Source organism: Phaseolus vulgaris, chromosome 3, assembly GCF_000499845.2.
Source record: "Phaseolus vulgaris cultivar G19833 chromosome 3, P. vulgaris v2.0, whole genome shotgun sequence".
NCBI classification, from domain to species: Eukaryota; Viridiplantae; Streptophyta; class Magnoliopsida; order Fabales; family Fabaceae; genus Phaseolus; species Phaseolus vulgaris.
The window spans coordinates 51,411,201-51,438,540 of record NC_023757.2 but is presented as its reverse complement, the minus strand read 5'-3'; the positions used below and the strand labels follow the sequence as shown (position 1 = coordinate 51,438,540).

Here is a 27,340-nt window from a genome sequence, read left to right as displayed (position 1 = left end):
TCCGTGGTTTGAAGAAGGTTGGTTGGGGATATGGTCTTTATGCAATCCTACAACTGGAACACGCACATGTCGGTGATTATTTTTTAATGGGACCCACCAACATGCATGTTTGACGCTGATGTTTCTCCCATCATTTCTCGCTTAATTACTTGTTTGTTATTTATTTTACTCAATTAATTTATCTTCTTGTACTAAATTAATATAATTAATTTATAATTATCATTATATACTGGTTATGAATTTTTTATTTTAATTTGTTAAAAAAATGACATTAAAAAAATTATGATTTTAATTTGAATGAAAAAAAGAAAGAAGAGGTTACATGAGAAAGGCATGCATGCACAGTCTGAGTTGAAAGCTGTCATCCAATTTGGTCTTGTTTGGCAACAACCCCACATGTTATCAAAACTCTTTCTATCAATTTCTGCTTTACACTATTTTACCACATGGAATATAATTCACAAACTCTGTGAGCTTTTTTACTTCTACTTCTTCTTTATTTCAAAAATCAATTTGAGATTAACATAAAAAAAAATCTTAATAAATCAGCAATTTCAAATAGTTAGATTAAATGTGATGATAAATTGAAACTCCTTTAGTCAGGTGGCTTATTTATTCTTTTAGTTTTTTAAATAAAATAAATATTTAGATTTATTAATATTTAAGTACTTTACATGAATTATTTTACCAACTATTTTTTTATAAAGCATATAATTTAGTTATTTATGTCAGTTTATATTTTTTTGTGTCTTACTTTGAAATAATTTTATGATATATTATTTTTTATTTATTTATTTCTATGTGAATTTACTTTTGTTAATGAACATTGTTATCTATTTAGGTTTTATATTCATTTTGTGTTAATAACTAGTGTGAAGAATTAAATACAAAGATATTTTTATTTTAGTATTCTAAAACTACAATATTTTATTTATTTAAAATATTATATATGATTTAATTATTATTTATTAAAATCAGTTTAATCTTCGTTAAACCATTAAATCCTAAATCAGTGTTTTGTTTTGACTAATGACGATTAATTTTAAAATAATAGTGGCTAGTGAGACACCAAATTCAGTGGTGATAAAAAATAGAATTCACACGTGTGTACCTTCGCATAAAGAAAATACAACAATGGTAGGGTGTGAACTTAGTAAAACAAAGGGTAAAAACAATAGCCCCAACAATACAGCAGTGTGTATTGGACCAAAATGGCCTCATACGTAACATTTACTAGATGGTATTATGAGAATAAGTAAATTTATGAGGTTTTAACGATAATAGACAATATACATTAACTTTTATAATTAAGTTTATTTATATTTATGTGCTATGTCCACAAGTTAAAGGAAAAGTGTTAAACAGTTTATAATATTAACATGTTATACAATTATTAGCTTCATCCACTCGAATATAAATATTTCATTATAAAATTTACCTTTTAAATTATTTTCCTCCCTATTAAGTAAATTTAACAGTACATTTCCTTAGGAAAAGAATTTTAAAAAATATATATTAATTTTATTAATGTGTAATAGTTTTATAATTAAAGCTATATGAATAACACTCTCGGTATTTTAATTACTAAAGGATAAAGACGTTAAAATAAACAATATTCAATATTGCTGGGAGGTTTTCTTTTCATATTTCTATTGGTTCTTTCTTTCTGTCTTCTTCCAGAATTCCACAGAAATGGCTCAGTTAATGAAGAATCATTGGCCACCTCCAAGTTGAAAATTTGCTAGCCACTCTAATCATCAAAATCACATGTTCCTTAAATGCAGGGGCATCTTGAAGCTTCCAAATCCACCCAGTAATCTTGCCACCAGCACGTACCTGAAGAAATTAATATGAATTCATAAATACATAAGATCAAATACATAGAAATTGCACAAGTAGAGAAAAAATCGGAGGGAGGAAAAGAAAACGCTCACTTTCAAGCCAGAAAGTGTCTCCACTTGTCCTGTATAAACTTCAAATATAGTCTAGCCATTTTTTCCTGTAGCCTTTTTCTAAATCATGTTCCCCTCCTTCCCTATATGGCAAAATCATTCGGTGGAGATGAATTCCTGTTCGTTGAATTTCTTATTATTTTCTTTTTGAAACTTATGGGGTAGTTGGTGATGGTGGTTGAGAAAACAAACTACATAAAATTATGGTTAAAATTAAAAGAGCAAATAAGACAGTATTTACCATTCTACAGATTGAACATTTTCCTTTGGCTGTGACATTGTATCTGAGATGTGATCCTCGTCATTGCTCTGCCGAGGATCAAGTAAATATATCATGCTTAGTATTGAAGCTCCCCTGGCTGTTTTTCTTGAAGTCTTTTATGTTGTCTCCAATACCCCTGAGGTTTTCCATCCGGGCAATGCCTTGAGATATATGACAGGTTCAGAGCTAAAGGTAAATATAATAGATATACACAAAACAACACCAAATGCTCATTAACTCAGATTGGACATGCATACATATGAATGAAACTATCCAATTAAGAGGGGGCCCTCACCAGACAACAAATGGAAAAGAAGATGGATAACGTATCAGTTTGACCATTTGGCTATATCACTCCTGTTGTTCCCATCATATCAGGTTAAGTCTGCCACTGGCACAAGTGAATTACCAAACATCACCTGCAATAATAACCTGAAACATGGATAACCAGAAACTAAATCCCTGCCCTATGACATCTGCTCGATCACCATCAAATAAAAATCACATATTAAAAATGTCTTATTATGTTAAAAAAAAATTTGGCTGAAAGAAATGTTATTAAAGAACAAGGGGAAAAAGTACACCTGAAGGAGGATAAGATATCCTCCAAAACTGAAAAAACAAGAGAGCCAGAAGATAACAAGAATGCAATAAAGCTCACAAAATTATAACCCCTTGAAACAGCCATGAAGGGAATACTGCGGAACCCATAAACACAATGCATCTTACAGCAAATTGAGTAGCAGAGGTCTGCACTTTTAAATGTTTACATTCTGCCTTTGTATCTCATGATCGGCTCAAAAAGTAGGACACACCAATCGCAAGCCATAAATCCCAAACAAATTGTTTGAACCAAAGTAATTACAGGATTTAGTTTCCAACTTTTTCTGAACTAGAGTTTGAAATTGGAAGAAATATGTGAAAACAAACACACCATAAAACAGGAGTTCAAAGTTGAAATTATTCCGTCAGGCCTCACAGAACCAAGCATAATCATGTAATATAATCAAAAATTGTTCTGGCAAAATAGTAATATTACTGTTATAATTTTTAAATGCACCAATAGATCTTTAACACTAAGAAAAATATACAAGATGGACAGCGTAGAAATGGTTCTAACATCCAGAGAACATGATGGCGGACATAATTAAAACCAGTAATATCAAGAGAAGACAACGTGGAATGCTTGGGTTTAACAGTAAAGCACCATTAATTGCTCTAATTAACCAACATTGAAATCATGACTCACATAGGGAACCTAAAGAAGTATTTATAACCACAGGGTGGTCAAAATCCTCAAATCCTAATCTAACACATAACACTATATTCCTAAAATCAATAATTTGACAAAAATAAGATATTGTCACAAAAGTAGCTCAGAATAAATCATATATTCATTCCGCATAAATAACACCAGATGGAAATGTTTGCCTATGGAGCAAATGCTTAAAACATCCATCTTCCTATAATACTATTATCAAATAATTGTTTAAAAAATCAAATCAAATAAATAAAGGAAAAACAAAATTAACAAATACAATGTAAAGAAAACAAAAAAATCTGAAATGACTAACCTCTAAAAACCATGACTCCTTTTTTAACTAGGAAGCCAAGTTCTTGTATGCTGCTTTAGTTGTTGCTAGTCATCCACCCATCTAGATATCAAGCATATGAAACTTCATATTACAAATAGCAAGCATTTTAGAATCAAACTAAACAATGGCAGGCTTAACCATATACGCCCTGGCATCAACTAAGCATCAAAAGTTTGAGAAGTTTCCTCAGGATTCTTTATCGATAACTGCTGTATGTGAATGCAACCTGTGAACCAATGTGTTATAAGTAATTTCTTCTTCTACGTGCAGTCCTGTGTTAGACATATGATCACTCAGTAAAGTAACTTCTAACTCCCTTTCCTTGCAATATCCCTTTTGCAGTGTATTGTAAGTGATGGTATCTGGAGCTATTCCATTTCTTATCATCTGATTTAAAAGTTCTGTAGCTTCTTTCACATTTCCCAATTTACAATACGCATCAATCATAATAGTGTAAGTAATTTTATTAAGTTGTATACTGTTTGAAGACATTTCCAGTAATATACTCCCCACTTTGTCCATCTGACCTAACTTACAGTAACCACCAATTAGAGCAGTATAACAAAATATATCTGGAAGCAAGCCTTCATTTCTCATTTTTTCAAAAATTTCCTTTGCTTCATCCACACGGCCAATACAGCACATTCCATGTATTAGAGGAGAATACGTGGCATTGGTAGGTGGCATGCCCGCACTTTTCATAGCATCACACAGTTTGAAGGCTTCCGTCAGATTCCCATCTCTACAGTAGGCTGCAATAAGTATGTTATATACAACAGAACTAAGCTCTACTTTCTCATAAACTAATTTCTGAAGCAATTTCACAGCATCTTCAATCCGATCAGCCTTACAATATCCTTCTAATAAAATTGCATGTGTATATACATTGGGAACTATGCCATATTCTTCGGCTTCATGCAAAAGCCTATGAACATCATCCATCTCACCCTTATCAGCCAACCCTTTCATTAGGAAATTGTAGGTATACGTATCTGGTTGGAATTCTTCATGAACCATCTTTTCCTTGAGTTTGAAAGCTACATCGATTTTACCCCATTTACAACAACCAAAAATAAGTGTGTTGTATGAGATCCTATCCAGTACCAAACCTTTCTCAAGCATTCGTTTGATTATTTCGAAAACTTCCTCCATGTTCCCTCGTCCACAAAGTCCATGGAGTAGCGCATTTGAGGTAACTGTATTGGCAGCAAGCCCTTTATCTGCCAGCATAAACCAAAGCTCAACCGCCTCCAAATGTTTTTCACATTTACAAAGTCCGCAGACCAACAGGGTTAGCAAGCTATCACTAGCCTTGATGTTCCTTAACACCAACTCTCTAACAATTTTTAATGCGGAATCCGACCTAGATTTTTGCAACAACTGATGAATCACATACGAACACGAATCCATGTTAACAGACAACCCACTAGACAATAAGTACCCCAATACCTGCTCAGCCTCCTCCATTTGATTGCTCCTGCAAAAACCCTGTAAAAGAGTATTAAAAGTAACAGAATTAGGCTTCATGCCCTTCAATACCATCTCATCCCTAGTCCTCAATGCCTCAATCATATTTCCCTTCCTGCAGTACCCATCAATCAGCGAGTTAAACACAACCTCATTGGGAGCAAAACCCTTGCTATACATTTCCTCCAACATTTCATTCGCCTCCTCAAACTTCTCCATCTTCATCAAACCATTGATGAGCGCACCATAGGTCACCACACTCGGATTCACCTCACTCCTAACCATCCTATCCTTAAACCGAAACGCCTCTTCTAACCTCCCACTCTTGGACAACCCATCAATCACATTGTTGTAAGTAACCACATTCGGCGAAACACCGAGCTTCTCCATCTTGTGAAACAAATCCACAGCGTCCCCAACCCTCCCTCCCTTACAAAACGCGTTAATTGCGGCGGTGAACATGAAAACATCAGGCACAACGCCTTGACAAGTGACATCAAACACCTCATAACTCTTGTGAAGTTCATTGGCCGTCACCAATGAGCTGAGCAAAAAATTGCAAGTTTTCAAACACGGGAAAACGCCCCTCTTCGAAAACATGATAAAAATATCAAAAGCGCAACGGAAGCCGAAGTCCTTGTACCGAGAGCAGAGAATGTAGAGCAACAAATCCAATTCGCCGTGCCGTGTATCCAAAACCTGATTCAGCTCCAACATCGAGGAAGCTATTTCGCGGAGGCGGTTCTCGCGGTCGTGAAAGGACGTGGGAACGTGGCCGTCGATCAAACGAGTGACCAAAGACCTGGCGCGCGGCAAAAGAGAAGAAGCGAGGAGCGAGCGAAGGAGGAGGCAATAGGAGCGAAAGGTGAAGGGGAACTTAAAACGGTTAGTGGCAAGACGGAAGAAGTCGAGTGTCGTAATGGGGTTAACGGTGTGGTGGATGGGGAAGAATAAGCGATCGAATTCGAGAGGGGACAAATGGGGCAAAATGGATTTACATTTGGAAGAGTCTAGAACACCGGTGGTTAGAAGAGAGGGTAGAAGGGTGAGAAGGGCGTGGTTAGTGGTTTGCGGAGGAGTGGGGTGAGGTGGCGGCGGCGGCGGAGGGGTTGGCGGAGGAAGGTGGCGGCGTTGGTGGCGGAGGGCGGTGGAGGTGACCCAGGTTAGGGGTCGCGTGAAGATGGGTGGAGATTTAGGAGAGGAGAACCTGGTGAAGTCCATTGCAGAGTGCATGGATTTGAGGGAAGGAGAAGGGAATGGTTTTTAGTGCATTTGAGGTGTGGAAGCCATGGTTGAGTGGGTGTGAGAGTGCCACGATTGAGAGAGAGAGAAGGGCTACGTTGGTTCCCTGAGGTTTGGAATTGGTATTGTGGTCAAGAAAAGAGACGCAGCAAATTCGGCTGGCCTCTGAAGCCAGGCAACACCGTGGGGGTCAGTGAGATGAGACGAAGAAGGGGTTCAAAAGTGGGCCCTCTGCTTCACCACAAACTTCAACCCGGCCCAATCAACTTTTTTTTGTTGGGTATTTCTCTCTGCACCCCTACTTCCAAAATAAAAAGTTCAGAAGGGAAAAAACCATTTCAGAATATTCTTTTCGGAACACATTTTTAAAAAGGGTAAAATGATCTTTCTCGAGAATGATGGGGTGCAAAACACCCATTTTTGTTTTATCCATATAACTCATATTTAAGATCAAATTAAGATGAGTGAGCAATGAAATAGAATAGTACTTTTCTACCATATTGGAAAAGCGTGGGATTGCAGTTGAAAGTCCTTTATGTAGTATTTGTACGGTGGAGGTGGAATCAAATAACCATTTGTTTTTTTAGTGCAAATTTGCTTGGCTAGTGTGGAGTCGTTGTTTTGCATGGCTTGGAGTGCAGTTTGTGTCCCATAATGATCCACTGCTAAATTTTTCTTAGTTTAGATTGTGTAATGCGTCTGCTTTAACAAGTGAGATGTGGGGAGTGATTTAGATTGCAGTGGTAAGTGAGTTGTGGAAACATAGAAACAATGTAATCTTTGGGGTGTTGTCGATGGTTTAGAAATGGTTGTTTTGGTTCAAGTGAAGACTTGGTCTTTGATTACATCCAAGTCTCTCTCTGGTTTGTTCTCCTTTTCCGAGTGGTGTCTCGAACCTTTGGTCTGTATGACGATGGTTTCTTGAATTAATTTTTAGTTCAGATTGTATGGGTTGAGTTAGGATTGTTTAGTAATTCTAGGCGTTCGGCGGTGTGAGTGTTGAGATAGAGTGTCTTATGTATTTTATGTTTGTATAAGGGTTGAATCACTCTTGAAGTAGTTCACATTTATTTATTTTGTATTGCCGATAAAAAAAAAACACATTGACTAGTGCATCCCCTTATGACATACCAATTTGCATGTAGTTATGAAATACATATAGTTTTTAATAATAAAAATAGGTTACAATTTTTAAATTGGTATAATACCCAGTTTAATTTTATGTATGAATTTTTGAATTGTTGTAATTAGAAATTAATTTCAGTAAAATTGCATTAATTTAAAAAAAGGTACACAATCAACTGTGCATATAAATATGCACCTTATATTTATGAAGACTTGCCTCGACAATTCTCCCACTCAATTTAACCATGCACATCATTAATGGTAAAATCAATAAGGTAATTACAAATGAAATTGATTAGCTTCAAATAAAATTAAAAACGACTTTGTAAAAAATATCCCACTTTTTCTCATAAACTAGCTCTTCATTTGTGCCTTCCTTTCTTTGTAAACAATAATTTTATTGAAACAAACACAACATAAATCTCATATGGAAGAGGTAGTGCAAACTTGTCTCAACTTAGGTCTTATATCACCAAATAATTGAAATTTCATGGATTTGAGATGCTCGAAAGAAACTAAAGATGCTCTCTAAAGGTTATAATTAGAATTGTCAATTTAGTACAACCTACTGGTTTGGTTCTCGTCTATATGGGACAAAGCAAAAACAACTTCCAAGATTAAAAGTCTATATAAAAAAAGGTTTGTGGACTAAAATATTCATAAAAGATTTACATATCAAAGTCAATTTATAAATCATTTTTAAAGTACAAAATATTCTTTAAAACTAAGAATTAAAAAAAAATACTTATACACGTGAAAAAAATGTATTAATTGCTCCTATCTCTAGGAATTCAAAACATGAAAAATATATAAATTCAAACTTAGTTCAATATAGAATTTGTGAAACTCAAGTTAAGTTAGGTCAAACCACGATCATATCAAGTTGATCCGAGCTAAGATCAAATTGAGTCATGTTGATCATAGGTCAGGTTAGGTCTAAGTCGATAAGATCTAGTTTGATTAAATCCAAGTTAGGTAAACTTGTGTTGAATCAAACTTAAGTTAGGTTCGAACAACTTAAATTGGACACTAACCATAAAATTAAGTTACAAATAATAAAAAATAATTAAAGATCAATTTATAATTAATGTAAAGTATTTAATTAATATTTTTTAGTTTAGAACATTTTAAAGATTTGTATAATTCTAACAAATATATATTTCTTAATTTTAATATTCATTATTTTTCTTTGGTTTTTTCTAAAAAAATTATTCTTAGTATAAATTTAAATAAGTAAATATTACTAGGATGCTTAACATGATAAAACTCATTTTTCAAATTAACACACATATATATATATGAAATTTTTCATCACTTATAACACATCCATCAACTTTTTATTTGTCATCTACCATCAACATCAACCTTTAATCAATGTTTTCGTCAATAATATTAGCAATAAAAATGAATAATTATAAATAAATAAAAGTTATCATTTTCATTTAAATAATTAAAAAATATGTATGTGTACAATCAATAACTCGATTAACGATTTTATTAATTAAATAAATAAAATTAGTTATTAAAGGGTAAAATGATTCAATTAAAAGATGACTCAAAAAAACAAATGATATATCATCAATATATAATGATATATATTTTTAATTGTTTTTATTTATTATTTAAAATTACTTGTTATCGTTATTACTTTTAAAATATTTTAATATTATTAATATATATTGCATGACATAATCAAAATTAATTATATTATATAACATAATCTATTATTACGTTATATATCATAATAAGAAAACCTTCTTCATCCTTCACAATAATAGAATCATCACAACACCATTGCAGCATCATTTTATCATTGTATCATTGTAGAACTTGAGTTCAACTAAATCATAATGATACAACACCACTTTTGTAATAGTAACATTTTCAAAACATTCATAACAACGACACCTTTATAGCATAAATATCTTTACAAGTGAAAGAAAACAAGTCAAATCAATTTAATAGTCTTCTTATTTATCTTCCTTCAATCTTCTCCATTTATTTGCTTGTTTAATACCTTGTTCTTTAATAAGATCATATATGTCTTTGTAAAATAACAATTTTTCTATTCAAATTTTCACTTTAATAGATTCCAATTTGATCATGGTTCCAACACCATCATCATCTCCGATATTCAGAGCACAAACCAAAGTGTTTAATAAACAATAATTAATTATATAGTTAGTTAAAATATTAATAGTTAATTAAATATTGATTTAAAAAATATTTATGAATAATAGAAATTAATACTTTTTTTAGTCTCTAAAATGTCTATAATTTAGTCACTATCATAATTAATTATTTTTTATCTCTAAAATTAATTCTTATTTAATGATTTTTTTTAGTAAATAATAATTGATAAAACAATATGATGCATTTTGATGAAGGAAAACTTCCATACAGATAAAAAACTTAGAAACCTAGATAACAAAAAAAAACTCCAAAAGATATCTAGCTAGACAATGGAAAAAAATAAATACATGAAATAATTGAGATAGAACATATTCTCCTAAGTTAGCTTTTCAAAGACACCCTGGTTATTATTATTTTTTTTCTTTTTTAATGACTTATTTTCTTTTCACACCAAAAGCCACCCTCTTTTTGTCTTTTTATCTCTCGATACGTAATTAAAAATGATATATTCTTAAGCTAAATTAATAAAATAATAACTTATTTTATAATTAAGTCTAATAATAATTGATTAGCCACCTAACCTAAGCATCATCATATCCAACAATAAGACAATTGGTACAACATGATTGTCCAATATAACCAGTGAAACTTTTCAAATTATTCTCTATAAAATAATATCAGATGACCCAATCAGTTCAAATCATAAAATGAGTGAAAATAGTTTCTGCAAAATTGTATGAAAAAGAAAATAAATGAAAAATTATTAAATTTTCAGAAATGATCAATATTTTTAAATGTTTTCGCACAACCATGCTATGAAATTTGACAAATTTATATGCAGATTATATATTCAGAATTTTAGTTCAAAGCTTTTCTGTCATGTCCCTGCTAAAAAAACATAATTTTCTCAGCTTTTGGTGATATCAAACTCTACTATAAATTTGGTTAAGAAATAAATAAATCATGTTGTTCATCATATATCATATTGTATTTTCTCCTTCTTTATAATGAAACTATTAGAGAAGTAAATATAATTAGATATTAATATATAATAACTACACTATATAGTATCTAATATTATATAATATAAATGGCATAGTTTTCTTCTCAAATTATAAAAAAATAATAATTAATACTCACTATAAGAAAATCATCGAATTATAACTAATTTTAGAGACCAAAATATTAGTTATTATTAAACTAAATTAGAGACATTTTATAGACTAAAAAAATTATTAGTTTTTATTATTAATAAATTTTATAAAATAATTTTTAAATTTATATATAACCATTAACTATCAAGGTTTTAGCTACTAATATTTTATATTTTAAATTAATCTTAATTAGTATTTTAGAGACAAATTTAAAATATAAAATATTAATAGCTAAAATCTTGATAGCTAATTTAAGTACCAATTTATAAATCATTCTATAAACTTTTATTAATAATAAAAATTACTTTAAATATAAATAGATTTTTAATATCTAAAATAGTATCTAATTTAATTAATATAGTGATTAATTATTTATAATCTGTTATTTAATGAATTTGTTGTAGTATTTTGTTAAGAGTTGCCACTAATTAATTCTACTAAAGGAAGCATGCACTTTATTTTTAATATTTGATTGTATGATCGAGGTCAAGAAATTAATTAATTTAGTTTGACTAAAAATAAAATGTTGCTTCCACATAACTTTTTAATCTTGAAGGTCTTTTTTTATGAAGACATCTAAATGAAATTCATTCTTGTGTCGTTTATTAACATTAGGTTTAGTTGATTCGGTATTAGGTGTGATCATGCTAAAAATTAACGTTGCAAATTGACAATGAATTTAAATTGTAGAGATTAATTAATTAATAATTTTTTTTATGATATTATTTGAATCAGTTTCAAAGAATAGAGATTAAGTGATGAAGCAAAATTGAATTGAATTTAAAAAGAGGCAAATGGCAGAAGAATGAAAATGGAAGAGACAAGAGATGCGAAAAGAGACACGCACATTTCTCCCTCAGACGCTTTGAAATCTCACTTTTCCTCATATTTATATATAAGGCGCACATCACGCATTCAGCATGAGGCCACGCAGGGACAGTGAGAGGCGCAGATTCGCTTCGGAATCGCGAGACTCACCAGCAGGCTCAGAATCGCCGCGTCGTAGGCCGCGGCTGTTCGCTCTCATGGCGGGGCAATCGCGGAAATGGATGATCCTAGTTGCCACGATTTGGATTCAGGCCTTCACCGGCACCAATTTCAATTTCTCACAGTACTCGTCATCACTCAAATCCGCGCTCAACGTCTCGCAGGTGCAATTGAACTACCTCGCCACCGCCAACGACATGGGGAAGGTTTTCGGCTGGTCCTCCGGCATCGCGCTCATGCACCTTCCCCTATCGCTCGTCCTGTTCATCGCCGCTTCCATGGGATTCTTCGGCTACGGCCTCCAGTGGCTCCTCCTCACCGGAGTCCTCGATTTGCCTTATTTTCTGGTAATTTTTTATTCATTCGCTTTTACCTTTTTTTTCTTCTTTCAGTGACGTCCATTTTCCTTTATTATTCATTTATGGAGTGAGTGGTTATTAATTTAATTATTATTTATTTCTGACTTCTTTCAATAGTAATTATTCATGGTTGGCTGCTGGTAATGTTGGTTTTGTTTTATTGTCACTGAAAACAGAAAAAATAAAGCATAACATTAGTACGCTTTTAACAATTTTTCTTTCACGCATTCTATATTTAGTTTAATGGTTATATACTGTGGATGTATATCAGAAGTCATGCGTCATGCTCCTTAGTATATTTTATCATAAAAATCAGTAATAAATTTGTTGTCTACATACATATTAACAACGTAACGTTGATATATAGATATTTGTTAATAAGATTTTATAGTATTTAAGTATAATTACACTTATAGTTTCGTTGCTTAAGTTTTTCTTTTATATATATATATATATATATATATATGAGTTATGAAATTTGTTCTCTGTGTGGTTAATATTTTTTGTTTGAATGTTTCTTTTTTAAATTAAGTCACTAAAGTGAAGATGATGAAAAAAAACGTCAATAATAATATTTAAAGTTGATTTTATAAATTTATGTTTAGACTTATGAAATTATTTATTTAAAAAAATATTTTATTTAAATTTATACTTTCTAGTGTAACCGGTTAATTTTTTTTTAAAAAAAATATTTTATTTTATTATGCATTTTTACGTGGATTGTATTTTAAAAGAAATTTTTTTATTTGAATATATTTAAAAAAAAAATCATTTTTAAATAGTTTATTAAAGTTTAAATTTTTTATAAATATTCATGAATGTTTTTCAAGAGAATATGTAATAAGATGTTTTTTTATACGGACCAATAGTGAATACCTATTACCCGTATCCGATTGACCTACTATTTTGCATAAAATCATGGCAAATATGAATTATTTTATTTTGAATAAAACTATGGTAAATTTGAATTATTTTATAGACACAATTAGCATATTGTTATAATATGTGAAAATTGATAAATACAATTATCGATAAGATGTGCGAGAAAACAATTTGACAGATAAAATTCGCAAAAATGACAACCAAATGACAGAATTTACAATCAAGTCTAATATTTATTATAAAATATAATTAGATAAATTGTTATGTACGTAAATAATAATATCAAAATTTTGAGATGAAGCTAGGAAGTTATTGTTTAACAAAATGTTGTATCTTGGGCATAGAAGATTTAGATGAATTAAAATTAAAAATATAGAATAGAGTAAATAATAACATCAAAATTTTGATATGAAGCTAGGAAGTCATTGTTTAACAAAATATTGTATCTCCGGCACATATATTGGAAACTGTTGTCGTCAGGTTTTTCAGTTTGAAAGGGATGAAATTATATTAATTACTATATTAATATTATACAGTTTGCGGTTTTCATTGGTTGTAGTCCTATCTCAACTATATTCATGGTTCTACAATAATAAAATAGTTCTTTTAAACAATAGAGCATCCATGTTCTACAGTTCAAATTCTGCACAATTTTTATTTCAGTAATATGTGTAATTTTCCTTAGTAAAGGTTTCCGCTTCACACCTTACATTTGAAAAAATAACTAGTTAAAACGGCTAACTGATTCATGTAATGAATGTTCTTGATAGCTACAGATGATTGTGACGCAACATACGGAGACACAGATAGTACTTCTGTTATCAACCTTCACCAGAAAAGACCCGACTGATGACGAATATATTTGGACTATATTTCTTATTCCTCAATGTTTTCAAATTTTTAATGGATTGATTGATACATGTCTTCAATATGCTCCTTTTGCTGATTGCAAAATGTATTGGCGTAAATAAAAACCAGACTCCTTTGACCTTCATTGCAAGCCTTTGGCAAAATAAAAAAGAACAAAAATTGCATGAGACTATGATTGAATTCAAATTTGCTTATTCACCATTCTGAGATCTATGCTCCAACATGTTGCATGTGGCGAGGTGATAATTCAGTTGTAGGACGGGTCTTTGTCTCTTTGTCATTAATCTCACATGGTATTCCTTATAAAACTACAAACAGTTGATTAGTTATCTGATTTAAGCTGGAAGTATTTCAGTCTCATACTAAATAAAAAAATATACTTCCATAATTTCTCTGCATCTGCAACGATGTGCTGTATTTCATATAATAAAAGTGCCGTAGTTTAAAAGAACACATGTAAACGGTGAGATTCAGTAATTCTATGATTACATATGGTGATTAAACCGAGGCCGATAAGCTCTTAAATATCACTGAATTGTAATTAATATACAGAAAATTTGCTCATTGCTAGTTGACTAACCTTTAATTTTTATTGGCAGGTCTTTCTTTTGTGCCTTTTAGGTGGCTGTAGCATCTGTTGGTTCAACACAGTATGTTTTGTTCTCTGCATTAGGAATTTCCCAGTTAACCGAGCCCTTGCCCTATCGCTCACTGTGAGTTTCAATGGCGTTAGTGCAGCACTCTACACCCTTGCTGCCAATTCTATTGACCCTTCCTCCAATGCAATTTATCTGCTTTTGAATGCTGTCGTTCCCCTTCTTGTATGCATTGCAGCACTTGTTCCTATTCTTCGGCAACCGACTTTAGACCCTCTCCCTCCTGATGCTGTAAACCGGGACTCAGTTATATTTCTAATATTGAACTTCCTGGCCCTTTTAACTGGTCTTTATCTTCTCCTGTTTGGCTCTTCCAGTTCTGGTGTGACTTCTGCCCGGCTTTGTTTTGGTGGAGCTATTATCCTCCTCATATTCCCATTATGTATTCCTGGCATTATATATGCTCGGGCTTGGTTTCGGCAGACCATCCATTCCAGCTTTCGGATGGAAAGTTCCAGCTTCATTCTTGTTCATGATGATGATCTCGAGATGCATAAAGAACTCCATAGCCGCCATAGTGGTATTTTTGGCAATGGAGACACTTACGACCTGCTAAGTGACAATGGATACATGTACGGCAGTCAGAACGCAAAAGAGAGTGATGTAGGTTGCGAGAGGGTAATTGGCCAGGATCAGTTGGCAGTGCTAGGAGAAGAGCACCCAGTTGCAGTAGTTGTTCGCAGATTGGATTTTTGGCTATACTATCTTACATACTTCTGTGGAGGTACACTTGGTCTAGTCTATAGCAATAATCTTGGACAGATTGCCCAGTCTCTGGGCCAGAGCTCAAATACTTCTACGCTTGTTACGCTCTATGCATCCTTTTCCTTTTTTGGTCGCCTGCTTTCAGCTGGACCAGACTATATTCGGAAGTAAGTATTCTCTTCAATCTGCTAATATATTATACTTCTGGAGCTTTCTATAGCAAAATATTACCTTTTTTTGCCTTTGTCTTGAATTGGTAGCAATTATGATGATTGTATCTTCTGTATTGCAGTAAGCTCTACTTTGCAAGGACTGGTTGGCTTTCAATTGCACTTATACCAACCCCAGTTGCGTTCTTCCTCCTTGCTGCATCAGACAGTCTTCTGGCACTGCAGACAGGCACCGCACTGATTGGATTGAGCTCTGGTTTTATATTCGCAGCTGCTGTGTCAGTTACATCTGAGCTGTTTGGACCTAATAGTGTGGGTGTCAATCACAACATCCTCATAACAAATATACCTATTGGTTCTCTTCTCTATGGCTTTCTCGCTGCACTGGTTTATGATGCTAGTTCTCACTCAACACCAGGAAACTTGTTAGTGTCTGACTCGGTAGTGTGCATGGGAAGGGAGTGTTACTTCTGGACATTTGTCTGGTGGGGATGCATATCTGTCCTTGGACTAGCATCAAGCATCCTATTATTCTTAAGAACCAAGCATGCATATGATCATTTTGAGAAACACCGTATGTCAACACAATCAATTGTGTCTTAATTTTTGTTATTGATGGGCCATGAAGATCTTTGTGTGGTTCACTTGTACAGTAGCGGAAACTTAATTGTATCAGGATGAATATGCCTTTGGAGGTTGAGATTAGAGAAGCAAAGCTATAGCTATTCTTGAGGAACACATGTATGTATTGTCATATCTTCGAAGAGAGTTGTAGATTTAGAACAAAGAGGATAAAGATTTTGCTTAACTCTTTCACAGTGCACAAAAATGAGAAAAGACGGGGAGTAGTGGTCTGAGGAACTATGAATCATTGAAACAGAGCGACATTGTTTTGCAGCCGTGATTTGGCTCACAGTCAGCAAATAGCTCCTATAAGTTTGATGTTCAACCTGACAGTTCATCTGTAGAAGCAGGAGCTATGCTTTAGCCGAGTTTGATGCATGTTGGATCCAAAGAGGCTGCTCCCATACACTTTTTAGTTACTTTGAAAATGAGTTCTTTCAACAAATTAGACAGGACATTTTAAAAACTATAGTTAGTTAATGCTTTAAACTCTTTCCAATGAATACGTGGCTCTAGTGCCCAAGTTACTTTAAACCTCTTGTTTTCTTTTTCTTCAGTTCTTCCATTGCCAGAGAAAAAAACAGACATCAGAGAGTTCAATTTTGTATAATGGGAATCTCAAGAAGCAAGCTTCATCCAACTGTATGACCTTGAGTGAGACTCTTTGCTTTTCCCAGGTTCTGTAATGAGAATTCTGATTATATATCACTCACTAATGTGGAGGCAGATTTTGACTTTTAAATTCTGATTACTCTTCATGCAATACTTCATTTGGTCATCTTTATTATGTTCTGAATCATTGGTCTGTTCTGTGTTGAGACAAAAGAGACGAAGTATCTGTCACTTTTAAGTATCAGTGAATGATCATCCATTTATCCACATTTAACGAGACTCAATTTGCACGTCGATCAGTACATATTTTGTTACAACTTTTACTTAAACACGGCTTTATGTATGATATGCCCATTCATGACCAAGACGACGGTAGCCATAACGTGCGAAAGTAACTCAAGAAATGATAATAATTTCAAAACTAAATCTGATAACTGTTTAAAAATTTGAATATAATTTTGTCATAATGAACAGAAGAAAAATAATGTAAGAAAGAAATGTGTGAGCTTCAAGGATAGGTACAGAAGGTGTGGTTTTTTATACACAAGAATAACCTCTCATATGCTAATGCCATCTTTCTTGCTGTAAACATTTTGGCAGCATATTCCCGACATGCCTTGCCCCTCATAGCTAGCCTCTGCGGTCCTTCCTTTACCACTTCTTCCAGTGCCTCCAAGAGGGACTCCACATTAGGGGAAAACATGTAACCATATTCATCATCAACCACAATAGTCCCTTTAATGCTTGGAAATCTTGATGCCAAAAGAGGTTTCCCACTCATCATTGCCTCCATCAATGTAAGGTCAAGCCCTTGTGGTCTGAGTGTGGGATTCACAAAAATGTCAATTGCATTGTAGAACCCTCTTAACATGGAAGGACTCATCGATCCCAGCACAAGAACCTGACTCCCCAAATCCCTGTACCTGTTCTCCCATGGTCCAGAACCAGCAACAATCAAGTACACATTAGGGTACTTGGTTATAAGCCTTGAGTAAGCTTCATGAAGCAGAGGATGGCCTTTGTCCTTCACTAATCTTCCAGCAACACCAAGCACCAAACTTGCATTCCCTGGAATGCCAATTTTTCTTCTGAATTCCCTTCCCAATTCTGCATCTTCTCTAAACTCATCCTCATCAACACCATTTAGTATTACGTGAACTCTTCTGTTAGGAATTTGGTACACATCCCTCAGCATCTCACCACAGCTATCACTGATAGCAACATGATGCGCATAGTTCCTGAAAAACCTTATCTCATTCAGCACCTTTGGCACAACACCCTGTATGCTTTGGTTGAAAAGAGGGGACATGGGCTCATCTGGCTGGCGAGCCAAGTCCTGGAAAATGCTTGATTGCAAGCTCTCCAGGGCTATGCCATGCCAAGACACTGCAAGGTTTGACATGTTGCGTGCTAGCCAATGAGGGAGTGCCACACTTTCTGAGTGCACAACATCAAATGGTTCTCTGCGGTTTTCTTCCACAAATTGCTCCCATGCCTTGTTATAGCGCCACCTGCCAGGCTCACCTTCATGGAAATGAATGTAAGGGGAAGAAGGTGCACCTTCTTGATGGCTGTCTTTGTTCACCTCAGATGATTTTATTGAAGTGCTTTCATCTTGGGGTGGAGATGTAAAGACATGAATCTGATGGCCAAGGCGTGCTAAAGCAGTGTGAAGGGTGTGAGCATGGCGCTCCATGCCACCAGGGGTTGTGCCAATAGGCCACTTCCTGGAGAAGACAGCAATTTTGAGGGCAAAGGGTGGTGTCTTGTGCTCAAAAAAGGAGAGGTGGTTCCATGCAAATTGAGCCAACTGAAGATCACCTGACCAAGTTTGATTTTGGGAGGAAGCAAGGGTGGTGCATATGGAGGTGGTGGTTGGGGTATGGAGGAGGAAAAGAACAGGTATAGTGAAGAGGACAATGAAGAAAAGAGTGGTGCAAAAGTAGAAGTTTGAAGGTGAAGTGGGTTTTCTGAACTTGGTGGTGATGGCCATTTCCTCAGGGAGTTCTGAGGATGTGGGCATAGAGATGGTGTAGTTGGAATTATGTGAATTTTGATGTTTGTGATGAATGAGAAGGGAAAGGGAGGAGGAGTATGAAGGGGTCCATTGGGGAGGTAGACACGCACTGAAGCAAGTGGGTGGAGTTTGAGTTTTCCAACACTGCGTTCCTCACGCCTTTCTTTGAGCCTATAAAGCGGATTCATGTGATTTCAATTTGGAAAGTATTTGAAAAATATATGAAACTGTATTAAAAAGCACCCACAATTAGGCCTTCTCCAACTTCACATTAAGAATCATTAATATCCTAAATTCCTGCTTAAGTTTTCTTCTTTTTTATTATGGAAAGAGAAACTCAATCACAATGACAATGAGTTGTTATGTTAACTACACAATTAGGTTCAGTTATCATATTTGAGATATTGTCTACTTTTGAAATCGTCATCCCGGTTTTGTTTTTGAAAGACACCTAACAATTATTTTCTTTTACGAATAACTTTTTTTTGTTATGAAGAATCAACGCTTAAGCTATTTATTTATTTTTAAAATAAATAATGAACATTACATAACATACATTCAGTCTAACAAACACAATATGAAAATTATTTGCTCATACTTATCATACATATACGTATATATAATTTAAAAATAGGATTTACAGAAAGTGGAAGTTTAATGAGGTCTCTTAAGAAACGAAATAATAGTAGAACTAAATAAGGAGGATGAATGGTTTGAAGATGACGATGAGCATGTAGATTTTGACTTTTATAATCTGTTTGACGCTTACGTGATTTGAAAGCAAAAGTTTGGCCTATTCCCACCATTTTCTTTTCAACATATTCAAGATAGCCAAACCATGTGTTGCTGCCTTTGCTTAGAAATATACCATGGAATTTCTATCAAGAGAATTGAATATAAAATTGAGTACACACACATCTACGGCTTTATTTTTATCAATCTGGTTAATTTTTTTTACCAAACTTTATGAATTTAACGAGTGATGTTGGAGATCGCACATCGATTAAAGATTAAAGCCTTTCATTGTATATAGGTGGGTGTAAACCTCAACCTCATGAACCGGGGTTTCATGGGGTTGAGTTAGGCTTAAAGCTCACTTCTTAATATGGTATCAGAGTCATTTCGAATCTATCCTAACGAGTATTTGTATTGGACCTATCGTGTCACCCGCAATAACCATAATATATAGTCTCACGCACGAAGGGTGTGTTGGACGTGAGGGGGTGTTAGTTCGACATAGTGAAGTAGTATTAATGTGACATAATTTTGATATTAAATACAAAGTCGTGTTAACTTCACCTAAAAACTTATTTTAAAGTTATAATTACTACTTTTTTTAAAAAAAAATTGAAATAATTAATTGAATTATTAATTTAACAAATTTTATAAAAATTTTAAAAAAAATAAAAATTGTATTAACCCTAAACCTAAAATATAAACAAAGCCTAAAATATATAAAAATGCCTAAAAAATACTAAAACATTATTAGTAAATGTCTCAAAGGGTTTCTTCACTTGTATTTGTTCTCACTCTTTTATATTTCATTTACATCATCTTCGGTAACTGCTTATTTTTCTCGACCCACACACTATTTTTATATTAATATAAAAAAAATTAAATTTTGACAATTGAATCTGTTAATAATAAGAAAAAATTATCAATAAGTATATTTTTTCAACGATTATCAATGACTAAAAACCCATCCATAACTGTCTTGTCAATAAATATTATAAATGAAACTTATGTTGATCACGAATTACTGGATAATTTGTAGGAAACATTGTAAAAATATATATTGATATGTTGGAAACTGTCAAAGGATATGATAATCGGAAGTTACATAAATGGATATTTTTGGTGCAATGGATGACAGATATATCTTTCAAAATTACCTACGAATATTTTTGTGAATAAAATGTAGAGATTTGTTTCATTTAATTACTGATAGATATTTGCACTAATAATTTTAAAAATACACATAATTAGAGATAAAAAATAAATTAGTTAACAAAATTCAAAAAATTCTAATTAATAACAACAAAATCATGAAGTTTTAGTTTATACAAGCTTCATCTATTTTATTTTTTTTACAAGTTTATTAAACTTAAAGCAATATAAAATAATACTTAATTTAAAGTTTAATTAACACTCAGTCCAAAAATAACTAAGTTTAAACAATATAAATATACCATAAACATGCAATAAAGTTAAAAGTAACCAGTTTAATCAACATTGTTCTACAATGTACAAAGAATATGAAATAATTTAAAACAAATAATGCTAAATCACACACTACAAGAAAATCATTAAATAGAAACTAATTTAAAAAAAAAATTGTTGTTATAGTGACTAAGTAATATGAAATAATTTAAAACAAATAATGCTAAATCACACACTACAAGAAAATCATTAAATAGAAACTAATTTAAAAAAAAAATTGTTGTTATAGTGACTAAGTAGAGACAATTTGAGAGACTAAAAAAATTATTAATTTATAAATTAGTTTTTATTATTGATAAATAAACTGTAAGAAAATCATGAAATAAAAACCAAATTTTAGAGATCAAAGATAATTAGTTGTTATAATAACTAAATTAGAGATTATTTTAGAGACTAAACAAATGTTAGTTTCTAATTAATTTTTATCATTGTTATATAATTTCTAAATTAGTGTTTAATTAGCAACTAAGTTTTTTATTACAAATTAAATTTGGTACACAAACTCGCTATTGAATCTCTCTCCTAATAATAATATTTTTGGGTGTTACACAAATCAGTGTTTATCCAAAATTAAAATTTCAGAAATAATGTGGTCCTCTTCTTTTACATACATCTTACTGCCAGCTAATACCAATTTATATATATATATATATATATAATACATATATAATAAGTACATGTTAATTGTTCTATTCGTTTATATTTTATATTATATTTCTTTATTTAACATATTTATACGTTAATTGTTTTCCTAGCTTAAATTTCTTTCGGTTATAGATGTTTTTTTTCAACAAGTTTAATTATTTTTCTTGCTATATGATTATATATATGTTTATTTTATCTTTTATATATATAGTTCTCGGTATATTCTCTCGATTTTGGTAGTACAATTTCTATTATTGCTAAATGGTTTTTAAATTTGTATCTAATTAACAGTTACGGTTTTTGTTACCAAATTTAGAATTTAAATAAATTGGTAGTTAAAACCTTAGTAGCATTAGATATCAATTTAGAAACTATTTTACAATAATATAAAATAATTTAGAAATCAATTTTTTTTTAGTTTCTAAGATGGTCTCTAATTTAGTTACTATTACAACTAATTATTTTGTTTTCTAAAATTTGATTTCTATTTGATGATTTTATTGTAGTGTTACATGCTATCATTAAATTTAATTTTGTAATTAAATTTGTTGACAATTGTAAATTTATAGTAAATTATGTAATAGATAACTGATGCGAGCAGATAAATTATTCATTAATGTAATGTGAAATCAAACCGCGTGAAATTAATTAAATTTTAATGGCATTGGAGTTTTATTTCAAGCAACCAATGGTGAAGAAAAGTTGAAGTTTAACCAAATCAGTGAAATCTTTTATAATTATTTGTTGCCTCATTCAAACCCAACATTGCACATCTTGATTATAATCTTGGTTAGACTAGATGAGTGTGAGTTGAAATTGCATTTGCTAGAGTCATCCTATGAAATAAAAAGTTAAAGATATTATTTTTTTTATCAACAATAAACAATATATATATATATAAGAACCGCTTCAGACAGATCCAATCCATATAAAAAACATTACAATGACTAAACTATCCGAAACCTTTCAAATACCTACTCAACTCACCGTACTAGATCACAACCGCAAGTAGACTAAATCGAAAAAAAAAGATAAATCAGATGATCAAAACATCAATCATAATAAAAAAATCATAATAAAAAAAACAAAGAAGATATTTGATTGAGAAATTTGTTGGTGATCCAATCATAATTTAGAGAAAGTTTGACATAAAAGATATAACAAATAGAGAAATCATAGGGAACAATTAGCCGCCTTAAAGGAGACAGTAGCAGCATCAAGATCATATCCAATCCAGAAATTCGTCTGAGCAATGTTCCCAAAGAAACCAACTTTACTAGGAATCATGGACAAACACACCACTTTCTCACTCACCCAATAGAACGTATTAATCCCCATCAACTGCACATCTGCTCCCTTGAAATGTGCTGTGATTATGGGAAACGACACGTTCTGATCAGCAAATTCATAACAATGATCAAGAACACCATCGGGGTCCTTCCCCTTTGGAGCCTTTATTCTCCTGTCCAAAGCAGCCACCAAACCATCATAAATGGCATGTGGCAGTAAAGTAAGCGTTGTTCCAGAATCAATGGCCATGTTCCCCTCACTCACATTGCTTGCAGACTCGAACTCAACCCTATCTCCTTCCACACTGAAACCCTCCAACGTGATTATGTACTCAGGAGCAAAATCCACTCTAAAAGGAGTGCTCACCACTTCAGCACCAGAAACCACAGCATCTTCACCGAACACAATCTTGCTGGTGGAGTTCATGTTGTTGGGAGCAAGACAATAAGATAACTTTCTGATACCAAGTTGAGAAAGCAGTGAAAGGTTGCCAAGACCAAGACCAATGATTCCTGTCGCCATGTGATTGAACGTGCCACCACTGTCGTGTGCACACCCAAACACAGTGTTGGGAAAAGTAATAGGGTTTTCCTCGCCTATGGTTAGGGTTTCAGTGGCAAGGTTTCCCCCAGTGTGAGAATGATCGTAGTAAGAATAGTGATACACACACGACCCATTCTGGTCACATTCTGGATGATTTAGAGATCTTGGGTTGCAGAACGAGGAATTGCATGGCAAGTTGGTGTATGATTTGGAATAGGAAGGGTCAAAGAGAGGAGCAGTTTGGTTGTAGCACTGTTTGCATGGGAGGCACTGCGTCCATATGAGGTCACTGCCGGTGTCAGCTATGCCGAAAGCTTCAACCGGTGGAGTTCCGATGGAGAATTTCATTAAGTATGATGCAATGTCGGTTGTCATAGGAGACTGTGTGTTGCCATGGTTAAGGTTAGCAACAGGGACTCTGAAACGTTTCGCGCGCTTCAACGAGCTTTGAAAAGCACTGCGCAAGCGATCGGAGTTGGTGAGTGAAGGGTCGTAGAAGGGAGAGAGAGGGGAATCAGTGAGAATGAGTTCGAGAGTAGTGGCTTCGGAGAAGATGAACAGATCAAAGATTATTCCTAACAGAATTAGGGCAAAAAAACAAATGCATTGTGATTTGGGGGTTGTGGCCATGTTGTCTTCTTCACACTGCAATAAGATGAAATGCTGTATCTCTTCCTTTTCAGTTTATATACACAACCTCATTAATCACTTTTCTAATTTCATCAATGCTTTCACTAATTTATTAATTATGTATAATCTTCATTCACAGTGATCAAGGTAATTCTCTTAGTTGCATATATCTAATTATTAGTGGTGAATCATATGTACATATACTTCATAAAGTTCAATCAACATTTTGGTTTATGGTTTGTGTATAGTTGATGAAAATTAATCAATTTAGTTTATGATTATTAAGTAAATATATTTCGTGATTTTTTGAATGTATTTATCTCAATAAATATATTTAATATGTTTAACATTGTAGAATATAACTGATGAAGTGTGTGAAAAATTATTAGGTAGTTTAACTAATGAATAGTGGGGTTTTGATGATGTTAATTTTGATATTTATCATGTAGGTTTTGTTAAAGAGATTAGTTTTAAGTTCTTTGTTTGTGTAATGAGGTCGGACAAAAATAGACGTAAACTGATATTTTGTATAAGGATTGAGGTATCTGAAATATCTTTTATTTATTTATTTTTTATAAAAAAAATATATAAAAAATTATTGAAGTCTTCGTCTTCTTACTTCGGTCGGACAAGTTGCTAGGTGTTTGGCTGAGATCCTTTTCGTCTTCTTGTCTCCTCTTTGGTTCTCGGTATCGGTGAGCACCATGTACCTGCAAAAGGCACTCCGACGCTCAAGTTAGTAAAGGGTGATCAACACTCAGGTAAGTGCACAGTAACAAATGACGTACATTTCTCCCTTGGAATGTGTGTTATTTATCATATTTTAATAAGCTTACCTCATTGGGTCTGATTAGTGGAATGGATCATACTTAGGGTTGCATTACCTAATCCTTAATGATAATTTAGCTTCACTAACATTGATTTAAGCGTTAATAATTATACGTGTCGATCGGCTTGACCGTCTATGGTGTCTTGTTCGGTTCGGTCGGACAGACTGAAACACGTAAGCGTGTGTCTCCGTCATCCCGAACAGGGAGACCGAGACACGTCATGGTGTTGGTCGGCTATACCGATAATTTTTTTAAAAAAAGTTTAACCTTTCCTAAGTTATATTTGATTAATTTGATTAACGGAAGTTTTTGTTTCTACATAAGATTTTAGTATTTTTCATTTTTTTGTTATGACATTTACTTTAGCATTGATGATAATGATTCGCTTGTATCGATTATCAATGGTTTTTGACGCGTCATTTTAACGAAAATATCAATGTTTCATAATGGTGTCAACTATGCATGTTTTTTTCAAATATAGTTAAAAATTATATTATATTTAAATCCATTAACTGGGATATCTTTTTTATTAATTTTTTTTAATAATATTCCTAAAGTAACTTTTGTTTATAAACATTTGTAGATTCAAAATAAGTAAACATATATTTCAAAAATAATGTGATAAATTATTTCCTATTTTTCCTGTATAGATATATTAAAAACAGTAAGATTTTTAATAATTTATTAATTGAAGTTTAATATACACTGTTCATACATTAATAAATATATTAAATATAATATTTAATAATTAAGTATTAAATTAATAAATATTTATTAATATAGTTACATAATTAATGCAAAAGTTATGTTTTATTTTTCAATGATTTCATCAAAAATATATCTTCATTCGTAATAGTTTTGTTTAGGTTACTTTAGAGAGTTTGGTTTAGTCTTTGTGGTTTTTTTCTTTTAATATTATGTTTTATGTGATGATATATGTTATGATTCATGCCAACTTATTTTAAATATCAGGTTTTACAGTAATATTTAACATTATAAATAAAAATTAATTTAGAATATAACTTCTTAAATATATAATTAATTTAAATAATTATTTTAATTAATATTAAGTATATAAATTAAGATATAAAGTATCCATTTTGTCATGAAATTTATAATAAACATACATTTATTAATATAAAATTTAAAAATTATTTAGTTATGTTTAACATGAGATTTATTAAGTTAACTTCCAACTTTTCGTTTTGTATAGTTGAAAAAATTGTTTGATTATTAGTAATGTGTGATACATTTCTTTTTACTAATTTGTAGATTTCTTTTATGAAACACTACTTCAAATCATATATTTTTTTTAAAATATGGACTTTTACCTTTTTATTTGTTAAATTTTAAATCTCTTTACAGAAGATAAAATTTTATTATTTTTAATATTCTTTGACTCGTAAATAAACTTTTATGTAAATTTTTTATAATAGTTTATAGAACATATTTTAAAATAAAAAAAATTATTAACAAAAATGATTTGAATATTGTCATTAATTATTTTTTATTAATATAATGAATTTATTGAATGCTTATTTGATATTTATAGATATAATAATAATAATAATAAATGAATTATTTCTGTCAAAATTTAAAGTTTCAGAACCGTTTATATTTAATATTTAATAATAAAAGGAAATTATTTACTCAGAATTAAATGTTTTGGAAATTTTATTTTTTACCATAATGAAATTATTACTCATTGTTTTATAAATAAAATAAATTTTTATTAATCGAGCAAGGCTAATATTCTTAATAGTATCCTTATCTAAAGTGAGCAATTAAAAATAGAATAATTACCAAATTAAAATGAAGCGACATGTTCATTATCATACATTTCTTGTTTTAGTTTTATAATTTTTTTTTACTTTAAATTTTATTTATTTATTTATTTTTGCTTGTGTTTTTTTATTTCTTATATTACTGTAATTCATTTAATACTAAAACTACAAAATACAACAGTTACATTATTTTCAAGTGTAATCAAGTTATATATTTAATACTTTTTTGTAAAAAAATTGATAACGTATAGTTTTTTAATCTCTAATATATTATTTGAATTCTTTTTTTAGCTTAGTACACTACAAGAAATACATGATATAGAAACCAATTTTAAAGACAAAAAATAATTAGTTTGCTATAATAATTAAATTAAATATTATTTTAAAAACTAAAAAAAATGGTTTCTAAATTAGTTTCTAATATTGTTAAATGGTTTCTAAATTGCTATATCTAATTAGCTACCAAGATTTTAACTACCAATTATTTATATTCTAAATTTGGTAGCAAAGCAAAAACTTTGGTTGTTAATTAGATACCAATTTATAAACCATTTAATAATAATAGAAACTAATTTAAAAACCAAAA

The 27,340-nt window shown here is 31.7% G+C and overlaps 4 protein-coding genes across 8 annotated transcripts; 1 reads left to right on the top strand and 3 right to left on the bottom strand.

Annotated features, from left to right (window-relative positions):
* Positions 1 to 1,482: 1,482 nt before the first annotated feature.
* LOC137808596 (pentatricopeptide repeat-containing protein At4g19440, chloroplastic) lies at positions 1,483 to 6,688 on the bottom strand. 5 transcript variants are annotated; one of them, XM_068609776.1, is made up of 5 exons: positions 3,789 to 6,688; positions 2,510 to 2,646; positions 2,194 to 2,375; positions 1,935 to 2,069; positions 1,483 to 1,836 (listed from the first exon to the last, which is right to left on the bottom strand). In XM_068609776.1, exon 1 carries the CDS (start codon positions 6,507 to 6,509, stop codon positions 3,996 to 3,998), a length of 2,514 nt encoding a protein of 837 aa, XP_068465877.1. In that variant the 5' UTR covers positions 6,510 to 6,688; the 3' UTR covers positions 1,483 to 1,836; positions 1,935 to 2,069; positions 2,194 to 2,375; positions 2,510 to 2,646; positions 3,789 to 3,995. The 5 variants fall into 5 exon arrangements, with proteins under 5 accessions (XP_068465877.1, XP_068465879.1, XP_068465878.1 ...); XM_068609778.1 differs by having other exon boundaries at positions 2,510 to 2,633; XM_068609777.1 differs by having other exon boundaries at positions 1,935 to 2,035; positions 3,789 to 6,682.
* A 4,831-nt stretch (positions 6,689 to 11,519) lies between these two features.
* LOC137808592 (protein NUCLEAR FUSION DEFECTIVE 4-like) lies at positions 11,520 to 16,925 on the top strand. Its single transcript, XM_068609771.1, has 3 exons — positions 11,520 to 12,264; positions 14,628 to 15,556; positions 15,682 to 16,925. The coding sequence occupies exons 1-3, from the start codon at positions 11,851 to 11,853 to the stop codon at positions 16,160 to 16,162; spliced, it is 1,824 nt and encodes a 607-aa protein (XP_068465872.1). The 5' UTR covers positions 11,520 to 11,850; the 3' UTR covers positions 16,163 to 16,925.
* Positions 16,926 to 17,201: 276 nt separating this feature from the next.
* Positions 17,202 to 18,959, bottom strand: LOC137808593 (uncharacterized). The gene has a single exon (XM_068609772.1). The coding sequence runs from the start codon at positions 18,816 to 18,818 to the stop codon at positions 17,304 to 17,306; it is 1,515 nt and encodes a 504-aa protein (XP_068465873.1). The 5' UTR covers positions 18,819 to 18,959; the 3' UTR covers positions 17,202 to 17,303.
* A 3,891-nt stretch (positions 18,960 to 22,850) lies between these two features.
* On the bottom strand, positions 22,851 to 24,141 carry LOC137805710 (probable aspartic protease At2g35615). Its single transcript, XM_068605645.1, has one exon. The coding sequence runs from the start codon at positions 24,138 to 24,140 to the stop codon at positions 22,851 to 22,853; it is 1,290 nt and encodes a 429-aa protein (XP_068461746.1). The 5' UTR covers position 24,141.
* Positions 24,142 to 27,340: the final 3,199 nt, after the last annotated feature.